Source organism: Diceros bicornis, chromosome 23, assembly GCF_020826845.1.
Source record: "Diceros bicornis minor isolate mBicDic1 chromosome 23, mDicBic1.mat.cur, whole genome shotgun sequence".
Lineage (NCBI taxonomy): Eukaryota > Metazoa > Chordata > Mammalia > Perissodactyla > Rhinocerotidae > Diceros > Diceros bicornis.
Window position 1 is genome coordinate 45,160,879 of NC_080762.1, and position 19,886 is coordinate 45,180,764.

At 41.0% G+C, this 19,886-nt stretch overlaps 1 protein-coding gene across 1 annotated transcript; it reads right to left on the minus strand.

Moving 5' to 3' along the window:
- Positions 1-1,359: 1,359 nt before the first annotated feature.
- Positions 1,360-18,935, minus strand: C23H6orf163 (chromosome 23 C6orf163 homolog). The gene is made up of 5 exons (XM_058566665.1): positions 18,284-18,935; positions 14,699-14,793; positions 13,390-13,497; positions 7,988-8,190; positions 1,360-2,067 (listed from the first exon to the last, which is right to left on the minus strand). The coding sequence occupies exons 1-5, from the start codon at positions 18,429-18,431 to the stop codon at positions 1,632-1,634; spliced, it is 990 nt and encodes a 329-aa protein (XP_058422648.1). The 5' UTR covers positions 18,432-18,935; the 3' UTR covers positions 1,360-1,631.
- Positions 18,936-19,886: the final 951 nt, after the last annotated feature.

Genomic DNA, 19,886 nt, shown 5'->3' on the forward strand with positions numbered 1-19,886 from the left:
ATGTACGAGACAAAGCAGTGTAAAGAGCTCTAACATGTCATCTCTTCCAGCCCCCAGGCAAGCAGTGAGCGTGGGGCACAGTAGTCCTGCAGCATCAGGAAGCTGAGCCCTGAGGAGAGTGTGGTCTCTTATGTGATCATAAACAGATTGCTGCTGCTACCATCAGGAAATCCCAGACTGCTCAACGTGAACAAATCCACCCAAAACTTGCTCAAGAATAGCACTTTTTAATTTACTGAAAACTGCTTTCTAAGTTTTTAATTTTAAAGCCACCAATATAGGTTGGTGATTAATAATTTAAGGATGCTTCATTAGAGTGGATAGATTTTTGGAGAAGTCTTTTTGGCTTGAGTCTTCTTCCATTTTAATTTAGTACATGTGGACACATGTTGGTCCTGAGCATTGGGGTACTTATCAGTTTTCTGCATTTTGACCCAAAGGAATGGGTTCAAAGCACTCCTGTGCTTGGGGATAAACACAGGACTCCTCATCCCTGAGGCAGGGACGCTGACCTCTAAAGACATACTTTTCTTTCACAACTGGCAAATATGAGTCCTTTTTGAATTATTTTATACAGGGTACCCAGAATTTAAATTTTATCCTATTGAATTTGAGGGAAATTGCTTTTTTTCCTACAATGCTATTGCAGTTCTCCAAATAACAATCTCTACACCAGAAGTTAGCACACCTCTCCACGTTGGGAACAATCTAAGAGCATGTCCCTTTACTTGTTTTCAACCGCTACAAGTACTAAAAGAGTTATATGTCTGATGTAAACGTGAATAAAACCAGATACACGGGCTGGCCCGGTGGCGCAGGTGGTTAGGTGCGTGCGCGTCGCTGCAGCAGGCCAGGGTTCGCCAGTTCGGATCCCAGGCGCACACCAACACACCGCTTGTTAAGCCATGCTGTGGCAGCATCCCATATAAAGTAGAGGAAGATGGGCACAGATGTTAGCCCAGGGCCCGTCTTCCTCAGCAAAAAAGAGGAGGATTGGCATCGGATGTTAGTTCAGGGCTGGTCTTCCTCACACACAAAAAAAATAATAATAATTTCTTTGGGGCTGGCCCCGTGGCTTAGCAGTTAAGTGCGCGCGCTCCGCTACTGGCGGTCCAGGTTCGGATCCCGGGCGCGCACCGACGCACCGCTTCTCCGGCCATGCTGAGGCCACGCCCCACATACAGCAACTAGAAGGATGTGCAACTATGACATACAACTATCTACTGGGGCTTTGGGGAAAAAAAAAAAAGGAGGAGGATTGGCAATAGATGTTAGCTCAGAGCCGGTCTTCCTCAGCAAAAAGAGGAGGATTAGCACGGATGTTAGCTCAGGGCTGATCTTCCTCACACACACACACAAAAAAAAAGATACAAGAGTTCATTTAGGCTTCTTCCAAGAAAGCTTCTTCCCTCCTAATCAGTTTTGATCCCTCTCACTGTTATCTCTCCTCAATTAGACTTGGAACTCACTGTAGCCTGGAATATGCTTTGGATATTTTGGTTTTCCATCAAAATACTCACAGCCCAATAGTACCCTGCACACAACCAGGGATCAATAAATGGTTTTTGAGTGCATTTATTTAGTCTTTGGAACAATGTCTTTTGTAGTGAAATTTCAGTTGAAGACTTCTTCTAATCAAGAGTTGTTTTGTTTTCCTGAATAATAAGATTGGAAGGTGTTTTCTTTCTTTCTGGCAGAATAAAATCTGCGTGTCCTGGTGAAAGCTTAGGAAATGTATAATTGATGTATTTTTGAAATGCCACCCTTGTTTCCTGTAATTCTTCCTCCAGGAAATCTTTCCAATTTGTCATAATTCCCAGTTGTTTCGCTAAGGACAGCAGCTCCCCCTGAGTGTTAACCAGTTCATCCATCACATTTCCAAGCGAGGCCTGATGTGTTTTCTCTGCTTCTTGAAGCACTTCCTGAACCTCCTCCTGCTTCTGCCTCTGAACCATGCAATAGTAGATCTTCATTTCTTGTTCTTTTTCCTTTATCAAGTGGCTCACACTCTTCTTCTGATCCTTAATACCAGTCATACTAGTGTCCACAAGTTCCTCCATGGTCTTTCTACAGAAGATAATATGGGTTTAAAAGTTAGATGGGTTAGTCACTAAAAACAAAAAGATTTTTGTCTTTTACCACATATGTATGAGAAATTATTACATTGTTTAGATGACCCACCAGTCTGAGACAGGCCGGTAGAGATGAGCTTTTGGATTACATTAGTTGTTAACAATCAAAAATCATTTTTCAGTGGAGGGAGGTCGCCCGTGGACTTCCCTACTGTGGGCTAGGGCAAGGCCGATAGTCTAGTATCTGACAGTAACTTTAGGGACCTGAGTCCACCTTGGCCAGAAAAACACAGTGTGCTTAAAAATGAAGAAATAGGGTCAGAGTTCCAAATCCCTAGAGAAAGTATTTCTGCATATCAATCCAGCTACTTACCTTTAGCCAGAGGGGAGAAAATTTTGTACTCACAGGTTAGGTTTAGCTCTAATCTTGATTTTATCTCAGCAATTCTCTATGACAGTGCCTCAAACTCTTTGGTCTCAAGACCTCTTTTTGCTCTTAAAATGACCAAGGAACTCAAGGAACTTTTGTTTATATGGGTTATATCTAGTAACACTATTAGAAATTAAAAGTGAGACATTTAAAAAATATTTATAAATTCATGTAAAGCATCAATAAATCCATTAAATGTTAACATAACTTACATTTATAAAAAATATATTTTCCAAATCAAAAAAACTTTTGCTGAAAAAAGTGGCATCATTTTACATCTTTTGCAAAAATCTTTACTGTCTGACAATAGAAAAAAGCTGGATTTTTGTATTGTGTTAAGAGGTCACTATAAATTTTCTATTAGGAGGGCAACACAATGAAAATACCATTTAGAATTGTTATTCTGGTAACAGTGAGAGACCAATTCATACTATTTTGTAATATTCTGAGTGTGTAAGGATTAGGGTCTGAACTGTGATGAAAGAGAATAATGAGAAAGAGATAGGAAGAGGGAGAGAAAGGGATAAATCCAAGAAATATACAATGGCATAAGGGCCAGAATCTGTGACTACTGGGATGCAGCAAAAAGAGGACTCAAGACCAACTTCCTGATCGCAGCCTGAGTCACAGGAGAAAGGAGGTGCCGTTAATAGAAGTGACGCCGTGGACAGAGACGGAGTGAGCATCTGCTCTATACACACCCTTAGGATGTAGTCTGATGTTTTATAAAATCTTCGGGATGTTGGTGAGATTGTGAAGGTGATGACCAGGGGCCCTGGGACTTAGATCAGAAGGAACTGGAAAGAAGCTTCCTTGAGCCAGCCCCAAATCCCTAAGAAGGAAGTTGCACTCCTCCTCCAGAACCTCAGCTCTGTCACAAGCAGGCGTGAGCTTACTGCCAGGTTGGCCAGGCTTTCCTCTGGCCCACGCAAAGGAGGTGTTCATCTACGGGGTTGACTAGAAGTCTCCACCAAAGCTGATCTCATGTAAAACTGCTCAAATAAAGTTCATCTTGAACGACTCCATCTCTCACCCTTCACCATGGCCCCCTTTAAATTCCTTGCTATCAAGATCTGTTCTAGAAGGATCTGGTATCTTTTGGAATGTCCTTTCCAACTTTTTCCAGCCTGCTTTAGAGCCTGAATTTTTAACCCTTTGGGATTCCCCCCTTTTGGTTTAAGATCAGAGTGTCTCTGACCTTTATTCTGATGATTTACTTGAAGTCATAGAATTGAAGCCAGGAGAAAGGTGGGTGCAGGGCACGGAGGGTATGGTGGCAGACGGCCTGGAGTGCCCATTCATCTTTGTATCTCCCCTGCCTGGCATGGTGCCCAGTGTGCATAAAACAGGCAACCAATGAATGTGCGAGTAAATAAACGAGTAATATAGATGTAGTTCTATCCAAAACGCTATTTTTATGCCAAATAACACCAAATTTTAAAATAGCAAATTAGAGCCTTAAAAAAGCCTAAAAGAATTCATGCTTAAAAAGGATTGTTAGCATAAGCAAAATATTCACTATAAGAAAATAGTCAATTCTTGTGGTATATCTAAAATATCTTTTGATTTCCACAAATTATCCACATTGTTTTGTTCCCAAAAGAGGGCCTAGAAATCATATCATATGAGGAAGGACTGAAGGAATTAGTTCACTAGTACTTTTTGGTTTTTCCTTCCCTTCTCCAAACTAAAGCTTGGACAATGTCTCCTCAAATATCTGAAGGATGACTGTGCACAGGAGAGATGCAGAGCTAGAAGCCAAGGATGGACGTGAGGGTGAGGCCCAACATATTCTGGGTCCACATTAGGAAGCACAGGACAGGTAGAGCTGTTCCGCATTTGAATAACCCACCTCACCCAGCAGTAAAATTCATGTCACAGTTGCCCTCAGGAAGAGGCTCACCAACCCCTGGCGGGCATCCAGAAGAAGAGGTGGCAGGTTCAACTCGATGACCTCTAGTGCCCCTTCCAACGTGAAGTGAAATTGCAAAGTAAATGTGAAGTCTATGTTTCTTTCTGTAAACAGTGAGGTCCATCTGCCGTCTCTAACTTCATGAGGCTATAATCTTGGAATTTAACGTTAGTGCTGGCCAGAAACTGAACTATTTTCAGGATAATTTTAGTGTGTCCACTATCTATAGGAGTCAGTCTGATATTTTATAAAATGGGCTCCCAGAGAATAAAAATAGATTACTAAATAAAAATATAATCTAATATATAATAATCCAACCTCACTAGGCTCTTGGGGAAAAAATAAAGTATGGCAAATCATACTAGCAAATGATTTGTCCTTTGCTCCCTTTAGGGCCTCTCTTAGCTCTCCTTCTCACTATTTTTGGGAGGCTGTTGAAATGGTACAAGATGTATTGCTCACAAGTTTAATGAAAAATATCAGCGGCGCTTCTTTCCCTTCTACCTATTAGGTCAACTTTCCATTTTCCTCATGTATGTTGCTTGCTAAGAGCACACTTTTCAACTTTCTTTCTATGTCCATCAATAAAACTCCTGGATCTTAACACAGTAAGAACTAATACTTCATTTCTCCATAGGCAATTCCTAAATTATGAAGGGATTTGTTCCTAAAATTAATTTATACATCAAGTATTTAGAGCAATGTTGAACTAGCAGATCATTTGCCTGCTGAGCCCACAATAAGCTATTAATCCATTTTCACTTGAACTACAGGACTGTTAGCACTATTTTAATCAGTTATAACCACTGTGTTTATAAGAAAAATACATTCCGATTTTCTACTTAGGAACCTACTGCCCCTTGGTCTGGCAGGAGGATCAGTGATACCCCCAGGCTGGGGCTGCAGGCATTACAGAGGTTGTGGGAGACAGCTCCAGAGGCCAGCCTTCAGCAGCACATTTATATCTCAGGGGTATTAACAGTCTCAACCTTCCCTTGGCTCTGCATCATTATACCTCCCACTTTCCCCCTCCACGTGTTGGCTCATGCTGTTCTCACTCTTCAGTCTTTCACAAATGGGACCTCCTCCCTTCTCTCTAAGGCCCAAACCAAGACTAACTTCCTCCAAGAAAGCTACCTCACCACACAGCCCACACACTCTTTGCTTGATCTTTCCAGAACTTGGAACTCTTCCAGCACCTATGTGGTCTTTGTATAAGTCCATCTAGCCTTGCTCATATGGGGCAGCCACGCTTTAGTTACTTCACATAATGTTGAGGAAAGACCCTTATTTCTTTATGCCAAAGGTGAGGACCACATCTACAGAAGACACTTGATAAGCTCTGGTGAAGTGAGCAGCAAGCGTAATGGAAGGTCACATGCTTTGACATCATCTAGACCAGGGTTCCCATCAGGCCCTGTCACCTCCTCGCCACACGACCTTTGGCAGGTTGCTTAGTCTCTCTTTAAGATTCAGTGTCTTCATCTGAAGATATTGAGAATGACAGAATGCCCCAGGAAGGACTATGAGGATTCAATGAGAAGCATACAAAGGGCCTTGCATGAGCTGGGTGTTGAATCAAGGGTAGCTGTCATTAGGAATTACAGCCATGACCACAAAAATTCCTGAGCAGTCAGTTCATTGAAGCCTTCGCCTTGGGCTAGAAAACATTTAGAACATTTCCAAGCAAAGATGTTTCTTTCTTTCTTTTTTTTTTTTTTAACTTCATGAGAAAGAGTACAGTGTCTCCTAGATAATCTGTTTTGAATCTAATCCCCTCAATCCACAAAAAAGTTTTCTGTGCCTTTAACAAATCTGTCATAATATGTAAGTATTCTGAATCCTTGAGTCTTGAGTGAAAGTTTATAGCCAAATAAAAGATCTACAGTGGAATTTTAAACAGTGGTCCTTCTTCATATATAAGTTTCTGCAAATGCTCCAAAGAACACTGGAATCTAGCAATGCCTAGAAATAAGATCTAGTGTGCTGCAGAGTGGGTTCAGCTGATTGGAACACATTTGAACCTTTGTTTAACAAGTATTTAAAGAATGCTTACCATCTGCGAAGCTCTCCTCCAGGCACTTGGGACACATAATGACAAAAAGGAACATTCTAGCTGGATATACTTCAGCAACACGCATGGCAGTTCCCTAATCTTAGTCAACTGACTTAATAAAAAGTGGCCATTGAGAACCTTCCATTCAAATCTCACAGAGGAAAGGGCTGAAGTGGGTGGAAAGCAATAGAGTGAGGGAGGGAGCAGGAGACTGCAGGTGAGAGAGTGGATCCAGAAGCTCCTACAGGATGGGCCAAGCTCCTGCAGACGGAGGGTGGGGAGCAGAGGGAGAAGAGAGTACCATCTTCCATTGCTTTGGACCACAACTCATTTAGGAGTTACCGCCGTCTCTAATTTTCTCCAGAAATCCTCCTTCACCTTCCTCTTCTTTCTGCCTCAAGAGTGATTTACAGCCTATGCAAGAAGGTAGGTACCACTGACATGGCCTCAGCTGCAGCCCTCATTCTTATTTATCTGCACCTCCTACAGGATTTTACCTTTGGCCCTGTTCTAAACAGTTCTAATGAGGAAGATTTTACCCATTAATTATACACAAATAGATTTGTTTGTTAACTTAAGCAGCAAAGCAAAAGAGACAAGTCCTATACTAGGAGGCCAAACACAGAGGTTTCAGTCTTGGTTCTGCTGCTACAGCTATGTGATCTTGGGCAGGTCACTTAACAACTGGAAACCATAGTTTTCTCTTGATCCTGATAATTACTAGGGCTCCTGACTGCTGTCCTGTTAAAACTGGCCAATTCCATGAAATGTTCATTACATATATAAAAATGGTTACTTTGGTATTCTTCGTATATATATGATTTACGTAAAAAATTATTTGTAATTATGCACATACATAAGGCTGTAAAGACATCAAAGGGCGTGGAAGGATACAGACCCCATTTAAAAATGATTGTCTCTGGGAGACAGGGAGGGGGCAGGGAGCAGTGAATCAAGACTTAGCAATTTTTGCTCTATATATTTCTATAATGTCAACATCATTTACAACACACACTACTTGTGTAATAAGAAAAAGACCAAAAGTAACACATTCACAATAGTGTATGGTACAGGCTAGAGAATGTGAAGATTGACTTTTATGTGTTAGTGGAAAAATATTTCTTGATTCCTCTCCTCACTCTCTTAAAACTGGAGATACAGAATGAAAAGCACAATATTTAGAACAGTAGTTATCTCCCCAGAGGCAGGAGAGGAAGGAAATGTGATTAAGGAAGAGCACGTGGGAGCTTCAGAAGTGTTAGCAATTTTCAGTCCCTTCAGATGGGTGGTAGGTCCTTGAGTATTCATGTTATTATTTTCCTTTAAATCACACACACACACACACACATACATTCTACAACATATTATATATTATTCTCTATGTTTGATATATTCCATAACAAAAATGTAAAAACAAAAACTGGGAAATATCCACCCATGTGCCTCAACCTTATCCCTTTCCCCAGCTTGCTTCTGGCAGAGTACGATCCTGATTTCCAGCGTGTTCCCTGGAATACCTTCTCTGGTCCTGGATTACTTCCTGGGCCATCCGCCTCTCTTCAGCCCTGGCCTTCTCCACAGCCTGGATCTTCTCCCTGTGGCACTCCATCATAAGCCTTTGGATTCTGTGGACCATGCGTTGTTCCGCAGCCAAGTGTTCTCTCTTCAGTTCATCTTCCATGTGTTGATGCATCTCCATCTTGGTTTTAGCTGCCATTTCCTTAAGCAACAGTAAAACTAGATTTAGATGTTACAGCTTTGATGTTTAAAAATGCACACTAAGAGGTTATTCAAATCAGAATTCATCTACCTGATGGAACGTACGCCTGTTAACCCTGATGATTTAAAAGGAGAGTGTGTACGATATGGAAAACTTTCATTTATAATGATGCTCAGTAAAACCAGAAATCTCCAAACTATATAGCATAAGTATGTCGGTAGATAATATCAGACGGGAATATGCAAAAACAAAATAATTGGGTTATAGGCCTTTTTCTTCTTGATTGCCCAAATATTCTATAGCGTCATATTATCTTTATCCACAATTAGAAATACATAATATGATTCTATTTTAGGAAATCAGTCCTGGAAAATGGCAGAAATAATGACTATGCCTCCTGAGGGTCTCCTGGGCAGGAGGGACCTGAGGCTCAGGCAGCGACAGTGGTACATGACTGCAGTCACAGGAACCTGCCTGCCAGTCCCCACTGTCACTCAGGCGTTCCAGTTCACCAGCATTGAGGGGCCCTTTCTCATTCACAGAGGGGACAGGAACAAGCGCTCCCTTGCTCCAGGGTACAAGGACCTGTGAACACCTTGGGCCAAGTAAAGAGAGGAGGCACTAGTCAAACCAGGACTTGAGGAAAATGAGCTCACAAAGAAATCCTCAAAATGTCACCATTCTGAAAATGCCTCCTAACTCCACCGTGAGCCAGGCACTGTGCAAGGCCCAGATGCTACCAACATGTTCTCGTGGCTGGAATCCTTGTCCTTGGGAACTCACCATCTGCTGGAGGAGACCAACAACCTGACTGTGCAGAGAGTGTCTTAACAGAAATATACGCAAGACAGGAGGCGCAATCGATTCTGTCTAGCAGTTTCAAAGCTTGCATTTAAAGGTAAATTTTTATCTCTGTTATAGGGATAACAAGAGAACGTACAGAAATAAGTTATTTCATATAGTGGGTCAGTGGAAGAACTAGGAATAGAAACCAGGAATCTTGATGCCAGTTTCTCGCTTCATTGCTGGCAGTGATGCTAGGGTCTTTCAAGAGATTCAGCAATTTGTTTTCATTCCAGAACCCCTGTACAGTCTTATCAGATAGTACAGTGAGCTTCCTTCCGCCCTCCCTTCCTTTCTTCCACCCTCCCTCCCTCTCTCCCTCCCTCCCTTCCTCCCTCTCTTCCTTCCTTCCTCCTTCCTTCCCTCCTTCCTTCCTTCCTTCCTAGCTTCAGGATCCCTTCTTCAAATGAAATTTTACCCAGAGTAGAAAGAAATGAAACCTACAAGAGTTCCGGCTGGAGGTTGCCCCACCCCCTTTACCAGCCTGTCTGCGGGACCCCTGGCGGGCCCCCTGACGGAGGCAGCTCCATTTACAGCGTTCGCAAAGAATCCTACAGCTGAAGCTGCAAGTCAAGAGAACTCTAAGTTTTAAGGGAAACTGGAACCACTTTAGTTTTGTAGAAAAGCATTTCAACAATTAAAATATTTGTTAGGCAGATTTCAGCTTTTTCAAGAGAAGGAACATTTTCAGCTTCTCACTTGGGCTACTCCAAAGGTGCAAAATATAAAAATGAAAAAGACAACAGAAATCAACTTTAAGAATCTCTCCAGAGTGGCCTCAGTTCATGTAGTTAGAAAATCTTTTTTAGGGAAACATTGGCTGTTTAGAAATGTTAGCTGGGTTTTCCATACTGCAGAAGGCTTTGTCTCTTAAAGCACTAAAACTTTTTGATAATAAAATATTTTGAATGGAAATCTTTCTAAATGTCTTTTAACACTTACCTCACTTCAAAAAAGAGTATAATGAACACATTTAAAGATTTCTTGATGATCCAGGCTAGTACATAAAGACGAATGATTGTATTGGGCTAAGTACTTTATACTGCACTTAAAAATTGTTCAAGTTCTCAGGTCATAAATGACCCCAGACTGCTTTGCTTTTTGAGATCTGATATGTGATTTTTGTAATTTTTCTTGTTCTTCACATGCTATTGGGCCAAGGACTCTGTTCTAACCGCTGTCAGTGAGCTCCATTTTCTCATTTCTTGTTTCCAGGATTTAATCTATTTTGGATTTGCGAAATCAATCAACCAGATCTGTTGGGTTGAGATTGTCAAATAAGTGTAAATAACATTGGAGTGGGGAATAGAGAGGCTCTGCCATGGGTAATAAGCCTGAGTTTTTATCTTGTAATCAGAGGACTTATTTAACTTCTTGGGGGATGTTTTAAATTATTTCTGGGTTTTCAAGTCTATTCTCAGCAGTAGAGATTGTGGAGTGGTTGAGCTTTAGGTAGATGAAGTATTATCATAACACATTTCTATTTGAATCACAGAATTTAAAAATGACATCCCAGCCTTTTATTGTGGCTGGGTTCTGATCTAGGACCCAGGGAATTAAACCCAGTCCCTCTTTTATGTAACGATTTAGTAAAACCAAAATCATTTTACTGCCTCACATAGCATGTGGAATACATATTTAAAGCTACAAAAATAATTCAATGACCTATTGTTTGGCAGTGTTCTTATTCAGTGGAAAGTCTTCCAGTTAAATTAGTTTTACCAAAAGGCATTTTGAGTGAATCAGCCCGTATTTTGAGATATTATAAGAAACAGCCTCAAGAAATCCATCATGTTTACTGTACAGATGTTTGATAGACATTTATTACACAACGTCTCCCTCGGGAGAAGTTTCTCCCTGGTACTGCATGTGGGAATATCTGAGCTTCTCAGAGTACCTGATTTGTATTTACCTTGTGGACATAGTGATTCATGGCATTTTCCTCCTTGCATTGACCGCCAGGAAGCTCAAGGCCCAATTGCACAGGACCTCATGGTGTACATACATTTTTAAGTTTTAAATTCACCCCTGACTTCATTATATTTTCTAGTCTGATTTTCCTTTTCTTATTTTCCCTTAGCTTCCATCTTATCATTTACTTTTTAATATTATTGTATTTGAATGAGATAAACACCTTTTCAAAATACTACTGTCCACTGGATAAGATCTTGAAATTTTACTTAATAGCAAGCATCTGAGACTTATCCCAAATTCCTAACATCATATAAAAGCAATACCTGATGGTCTTTACGTATCAGAATTTAATGATATTTGATTTTAGAAGATCTTGGTTTTCTCGAACTCTAATATGTGTGAGAATCACATAGGCTGCTGGTTAAAAACACTGTCAGGGACTCAGTAGGTCAGGTGGGGCCCAGGAATCCGCATGTCAAGGTCCCAGGTGAGCAGATTCTAAGGCAGGTGGTTCACAGACGCTCCTGAGAAGCAGTGCTAACATCCATGTCTGTGTGCCCTACAGTTGAAATAACAACCCTAGGCACCCCTCTTAGACAAATCACTTCTTTATACATAAAAAACGTCCCTGAGACTGTGGCACAAATGTAAATTCCCAAACTCTAGACAAATATTTTAGGAAGGGCAACCTTCCTCTAACTTTTCCCCTTTAACTTTTCTTAGGACTTCTTCTATTTTAGCACTAAGTGTATCAACTCCACCAATGACAATCAAATTACTTAAAGGAAGACTAGGATGTGGGCTCCTTGAAAGAGGCATCACTTCTAAGTTATCCTGTATCTTCACAACCTAATGCCAGAAGTGATATTCAAATGTGTATCCTTTGGCTGCTGCATTGGAGCAGGGTCCTAGAGCCCCTACCGATTTAAAGGCTTGTCCCTTTAAACTGCTGTGTTGGGGGAGGTCCAGGGGTCTCGGGGGACCAGGTGACCAAGGTGTTAGGGGGTTTAGGGAGTGGCTATTTATCAACCCATAGAGAGGTATTTCAATACTTTAAGAACTGGTATGGCCATACTGGTACATGCCAGCCGAACGGCAGGCCTGTTTAGACGTGCTATAAATGTTCTTCATGTTTTGAACTGAAATAGGGGAAGGGCAGTGGACCCGTGCAGCCAAGCCCTCAGGGACCATGGCCGCTGGAGCCAAGCAGGGAGGGTCCCACTACCCTCCAGGAACCCTGGGCTGGAGCTCCCTTTCCTGCCAGCAGGTTTTCTGAGGACAAGGGCCGTCCATTTGATCTCACCTCATACAGATCTGACTCATGGGAGGTGCGCATTGCTGAAACAATAAAAACATGGGCCTGTGGTCCCTAAATTGTTTATGAGGTATGTTCTTATTAAGTTAGGCCAGACCTGGGGCCAGACTTCCACCACTTTCCCTCCAGCTTCAGCCCATGAATCCTCACATCTGCACCACTTACTGTCCTGTCCCTCCCAAGGCCAACATGTGAAATAGTTCTGTATTCTTTTGCTTTGAGCAGATTTTGTAGCCGAGGTACTGAACTAAATAATGAATCCCTGGGCCTCTGCCTGGAACATTTGCTAATTACCTAGAGACATGTGCTTAAACAAATTAGAGGTTAGAAAGAGTTCCCTTCATTTTATGACCTCTGGTCCTCCAGGGTATACTTGAGAAACAGCTCAGGATCCCTCTTGGCACTATAGTAAATGCAAATTTGGGAAAAAGGATGCAACCAGGGAGCCTGAGAGAAGGAATAGAACAGCATACCTCCTTCATTCAACAACTGTTTGTGTACTGACTAAGTCAAGGCACTGTGCGGGGCACTAGGGTGGTAACGAGGCAGACATGCCCTTATGGGGGCCACAGTCACGGGAGATCAGACATTCAGCAAGTAATCAATCTGTTTAATTACAATGGTGATGGGTGATGACTGCTGTGAACGAGGACAGGGTCTCAAGGAGAGTGTATGGGTGGCAGGGCAGAGCTGGTCATGTCAGGTAAAGCTTCCCTTTACTAGGAATGTTTGAGCTAAATCTGATGAAATGCGGAAAGAATATTCTGGCAAAGACTCCGAGGTGGGAAAGAGCATGCTATGTTCAGGTTTGAGGATGCAAAGAAGGGCAGTGAGCAGAGGAAAGAAAGCAAGAGGCCAGAGATGCGATGGGTCAGACAGGCAGGGGTGGCTCCTTTGGGCCTTGAAACCTCATAAAAGTTTGGGTTCATTATGTATTCTCCTGCACCCATTCACCCCTGCTGCCAAGGAGTTCAGCATCTTTCTGTGAAATCCTGGGCCTCTCAACCAACCTCCATGAAACATTCATTTAGATTTTACATATTATTTTTTTTCTCTTATTCCCTTGGTAGAGCTTTTCAGTAACTTAAGTACTTTAAAAAAGACAACAAATAAGTCACTATAAAAACCTGTAAATCTTTTTGATGTTCCTCTTCCAGAATCTGAATTTTAATTTTGTGTTTGTCATTCGCTTCTTCAAGGGCTTTCTCCACTGCTTGCTTTTGGCGTTCATCAGCCTTTGAAAGAAAAAGTCCATTTATTTATTAATATATCAGGCTTTCATGTTTACTGAAAATTAGCAACCACCATGGGACCCCTAATTGCTTGCTCCATTCCCATCTCAAACCTCCCATAGCAAACTGGCTGGCTCAGCCAGAGATGCTCTAAAACATCCCAACCCATGGCTAGTATGGCTGTTTCAGGAATTGCTCAAGAGAGCTTTACTGTACCCTGCTGGGTTGCCTTTTTTGGGGGGCGGGGGGGAGCACTTTATTTCTTGCTTGATTGACTATCAAAGTAACGTATGCTCATTGCAGAATATATAGAGAAGTGGAAAGATGCACAAAGCTAGAGAGAGCTGAGAAGGAAGGCTGAGTGCCATCCCACATCCCCTGCATCAGGTCTTCAGAAAGAGGGTTTATTACTTTATTTGAAAAGAATGTCCAGAACATTAGATATACTTATATTCAAATTGTAGATTTGAATACACTCTTTGCTATGATGTCTATTTTATAAAGAAACCAAGAAATAATGTTCTAAGCACTGTGGCTTGTCCTGCTCCCAAGGAGCTTTAATTCTCTTTAGGAAGTCATTTACGTCCTTCTATCTATGACTGGAAGAAGTAGGGGACGGAGGATTGAGATTTTGCTTCAGTTAAGTGTCTGGGACTGACTGTAAGCCCCAACACACTCAAATTGCCCCTATGACCCTCAATAGTCATAAGGACAAGGTATCATGGACTTTAGAGAGACGCGGAGCAAGGAGAGTCATCCATGAGGAAGCATTTGGAAAAAAGAAGCACTTAGAGGTATTACAAACTGCACAAAGGGCTGGTCTACATACTAAATATTAAGCAATAATAAACACTTCTCAACAGGGATGTCTTTTTTGACCAGTGAGAATAAAGGGAGCAGGAGTCATCCATACATAGGGGCAATTTAGAAGGAAGGAAGTCCTGATGATGTTTGCTTCTTACTAAGCAGCTACTGTGTGCTGGCCACATTATTTCATTGAAGTCGCTCAACAATCCTATAGAATGAGTATTACTGTTCCTCTTTTACATTTGAAGAAGCCAAGCCTACGGAGTTGAAGAATGTGCCCAAGGTCCCACAGATAGCCAGGATTCAGTCAGTTCTGCCTGACTATATTGTTTCAGACAAATCCAAAAAGTGAAAGAGCTGTAAAGATGCACTTAGGTTGATTTCCAACTTCTTTTACCTGAGCCCATACATTAGCTTCTGCTTTTGCAATAAGTTCTTTGAGTATAGCCTCTTGAAATTTCTCTTCTTTATTCAGAATATCTGCCCCGATACCTGGGTATTTGAAAAGAAAAAATCACAAATATCCACAGACTTTTTCTTGCCTTTCCTTTTCACTATTACCTAGATATTTATTAGAGTTATCTAAGAGATATATCCTTTTAGGAGACATCAATCTTTCATTAAAGATGCCAACAAAAGGGGTAAGTTTTTCCCTAATTGATTAGGAGGGAAGTCAGGCCTGGATACAGTCAGTTGTTCCCTTCATCTCACTCAGTCCACATGGTAGGCAATCGGGGAAGTGCAGTGGCAGAAGGAAGCACATTTTGTACCCCAAAAGTAGAATGGTGAGTGAATATTCAAGACATTAGCACACTATGCTGCTCCTCTCTCCCTGCCCCCATCTGGGTGCTGGTGTTACCTCCATCAGGAAAGTGGCAGCAGAATGCTTTCTTTAGTATCCTACATGCCTTTCTCTAGTGTGTGAGTCTTTGTGGGTTTAGCTGCTTCAGTTGTGGAGTGAGCTAAGGGGTAGCAGTTTATCACTTCTCTGTCAATGATCTCATTTAATTTCCACATATTCCCATAATAATACCCTCCCTACTCAGACAAGGAAATAAATGCCCAAAGAGATTAGAGGACCACACAATATTAGATAGCTAGGGATAGAGCAGGACCTGGGGCCAAGCCCTAAGCTCACTGAGGTGAGCACAGGGCTTTCCCCATCTTCTCTTGTGAGAGTGGGTTTTTACAAGTGGCTCGTGACCTGTATGGGGGTGACAAGCCCTTTGGGTGCTGAAATCACACAGTCATCTTTCTCTCCAATCAAAACTCTTATAGCACTTATTTTTTATTCCATTCACTTCTCACATCTTGGATTTGTTGGATTATTAACTTTTCATGTGATTGGGTTTTGACGATCAACTTCTTCAAATTACAAAGCACACCTTATACTGCCGTGTATGACTCACGGTGCCTACTTTGGCAATAAGCAGATAAGACATTGTGGACATAAAGTGTTTGCCCAACATCTCTCCCTCAGGTAACAGGACCCATTTCTCTCAGGAACTTCCCTCTCTCATTTCAGGTTGTTCTGGTGGGACTGCCGATCATAGCAGCCAACCCGTTTGGCCCATCACATTATCCCCATTCTCCAGGCACATGCTCAAGCCTGGCCAACCAGGCTCTTCTCTAGGGTTTTATATAAGGATGTAAGGAGAATATAGCTCTTTGTCCTCTGATGTTTCTAAGCTGGAGGTCATAGATGCTTAGAGCTGTTTGGGACCACTTCTCCTCCTTTCCCAGCTGCCAGAGTAAGCCTGGCTGCAGTAGTAAATAGGCCAACTCACTAAGAGAGCAAGTGTGGCCTGACTGAAAGCCCTCATGCCAGATCCCCCTTTGGTTTCTCTTAACTGCTAAAAGGGTCAAGAAATTCCCTTTTATGCATAGTCTAGTCTGAGTTTGTGTTTCTGTGACCTCCAACTGAAAATACATGTTTGGTGGCATTGATTAAAGTCTTTGCAACTAAATTATCAGTGAGTCTAAAAACACAGGGCAGTGAATACCAGTAGAGATGGACACACACTGCATAGGCTCAACATTGTGTAGATAAAATTATGAAAGATCTTCTAGAAAGAAATGTGACTAAGCATGGACCATCAACATGTTGAACTTCATAAAAATGTGATACAATTGTGGGCTGTTATTATCTCTTTATGCTTAAATCCCATTACTTTATGTGAGCTGTTCCCAACCCTGACTGTACAACAGGATCCTGCGTAGCTTTTAAAAAATGCCCATGCTTAAAAAGGAACAAACCATTAATACAAATAACTTGGATGGATCTCAAGGGTATTATGCTAAGTGAAAAAAGCCAACTTCAAGGGTTACATACTGTATGATTCCGTTCATATAACATTCTCAAAGGGACAGAGTGACAGTGATGGAAAACACGTTAGTGGGTGCCAGGGGTTCGGGTTAGTGGGTGTTAAGGGTAACACAAGGGAGTTGCTTTGTGGTGATGGAACAGTTCTATGTCGGGACTGTGGTGATGGTTACATGAATCTACACACGTGAGAAACTTCATAGAACTATACACCAAGAAAAACAAGTGCATGTAAGGGCTGTACCTCAGTTAAGAGTATTGTTCCAATGTCAATTTCCTGGTTTTGAGGATGTATTAGCATTACGTAAGATACTGATGAGAGAAGATGGATGAGGCATACATGGGAACTCTGCTCTATTGTTAAAACTTGTGAGTCTTAAACTATTTCCTAATAAAAAGCTATTCAAATATGTAAAACATAAATGAAAAACAACACATGCTAAGGTCTGATTCTGGAGGTTCCAATTTAGCGAGTCTTTGTTGGATTAGTATTAAATCCAATGAGTCTGTGTTTGGATATTTGTAGTAAAAACAGATTTTTTAAAAATTCTGTAGTACACTGCTAGGGTTGAGACTCACTACCCTATGCAATACTCATTAGCATTTAAGTCGACATTTCAACATGCTTTTGAATTTACTTATAAAGAACAGAGAATCTTGACTCTTTTGACTTAAAATAGTCAATGACAAATAGAGGTTATTGAATAGAAAAGATTAATTTCTAACTAGTTAGATTTAATTTATCCACTTAATTTTTGGATACAGATATCCTAGAAGGCATAAGGACTCAATCAATAAAAGCATATTTAAGAGTGGATGTCCACTGTGCTGAGTGTAAAAAGTCAAATCACTTTAGAGACTATAATTAATAAGTCATACTAAACATTTACTAAAAGTTAAAATCAGTTTTGGCATTGATATTTTTAGAGGATGATTCCAGTTTGATCTTGCCCTACATTTTAGTTTTTTTGAAACACCCTCCATTCTCTATATTTTCAAAGATCAGGAGTGAAATTAAATCTAGTTTCCTAGATTTACCAGGCTAAAGGAAGAGAGGATCAGAGAAGTACTTTGAGAATCCTTAGGAAAATACTTCTAACGCTCAAAGTCAGATTGAAAACTCTGATGGGGATAATGAGAGAAGGAAACTTGTTACAATTTGATTCGCTTATTAGAAGTGTATATAAATATTCTCATGTTATATATATGTATCTACTCTTACATCACCAGCTACTAATAAAGGCTATAGTTTCTTTCTCCCATTTATTATGGTGTTACTTAGAGATAGTTCCTCTCCTATGTGTATGGAAGGTGCCCGAGTACGGGCAAGGGCAAAAAGAACTCTTATTCAATATTATGTGCCAGGCTTTATAATAGGTACAACTATTTCATTAAAGCCTCATAACAAACCTGCAAGATAGGTATTAACATCTCTATTCACATATAAGGAAACAGACTGAGCAGCTAAGTATCCTGTCCAAGGCGCACACAACTGATAAGTCTGGAAACTGGATTTCAACCCTTTCTTCTCATGCCCAACAGACACTCCTCTAGGACACCAACTTGGAACAGGGGAGCTGATAAAAGTCTATATAACAGGAAGAATGACATATAACGCTATGAAACATTAGAACAAAGGAAAACAGCAAAGTTACTTACCCAGTATATCTTTGTGAGTGTAAAAGCGTGTCTTAAATGGCTTGTATTCATGGATCCGTTTGAAGGCTTCCCCAAAAGGGGCTGGAGGGATTATTTTATTACAAACAGCACAGCAAACAAAGCTTGTGTAATTTGGATTTCTGATCATAATTAAACTTAAGATGTCTTTTACTATGTACTGCTACAATACTCTTAGGATCAGAAAAAGTAGTTTCAAGAAAAGCTAGAAGTTTTAAGAAAGCTAGAAGAGGTTCAAGGTTTCAGGACGATGCTAGAGGCTGGTAAGAATTAAATGATTCGCCATGACTAGGTAGTGGTAAGGTGCCTAATGTTAAAGAATGGTACTGAAGTTTCTGCCACGTAAGGCATGGGCACTGGATTTGGGAAGATTTAAGCAGTTGCTCCCTCCTATACTCTAGCATTAAATTGTTAACTTACTTAGCAACTGTTGCTAGGTAAGACAAGCTTTGCTCATAAAAGCAACTAGAGATAATGACAAAAGGGATCATGGCGCAGGGTTCATTTCCCAGATACCTTCTGTGTTAGTTTCCTGTTGCTGCTGTAACACATTTCCACACGTGCAGTGGTTTAAAACAATACAAACGTATTCTCTTATAGTTCTGGAGGTCAGAAGTCCAAAATGAGTCTTATGGAGCTTAAATCAGGGGGTCAGCAGGGCTGGTTCCGTCTAGAGGCTTTAGAGAGAATCCGTTTCCTTGCCTTTTCCAACTTTTAGAGGCCACCACATTCCTTGGCTCATGGCCTCACATGATACAGCCTTTTCTCCCCGTTTGCATGGTGACATCGCTTCTTCCTTTGATCTTCTGTTTCCCTCTTATAAGGACCTTTGTGATTATAATAAAAGATCATTTCTCCGTCTCAAAATCTTTAACTTAATCATATCTGAAAAGTCTCTTTTGCAATATAAGGTAACATAGTCACAGGTTCTGGGAATTAGGATCTGAACATCTTTGGGGGTGGGGTGGGGAAAGGGGAGCATTAGTCAGCCTCCCACACTTTCTTTTAAATGGCTTATTTAAAGAACTGATTTCTTTTAGGCCAGCAAACAGGGAGTTTAATTCTTTTTCAGGTTATCTATAAATGTGTTTTGGTGCCATGGCAATAAAACTGGGAAATATGACAGTATCTTAAAGGAAAAATTACTTTCATTAAGTCAGCACTCAAAATTACTAAGCCTGGTTTTTAAAATCACATAGTTAACTAATTTGTCATCTATGTTTTAAAATGTAAAGTTCTGCATCCCAAGAACCCCCCTGGTGCCTGAAAAACTGGGACAGACTGGTCATCCTATGGAAGATGAGGCTATAAACCAATAAATAACTGCACTGTTTGCTTCAGGAAATTCTTGAAAACCAATTTATCAATTGAACAGCTTGCTCCTCCAGGCAAATAGCTCTTCTATCAGAATAGATTACTTCCCTGGGCAAAAGGTTACCTGCAGCTTATCAATAGTTTACCTATCAAGTCTTGCTTCAAGACTTAATCTATTATGCTACAGAGTTTTGCCCAATCTCAACCAGATTCCTGCATTGAAAGACCTTCCTTTAATCACTTGAGCCCAGACTCCAAAATGCTGTAAATA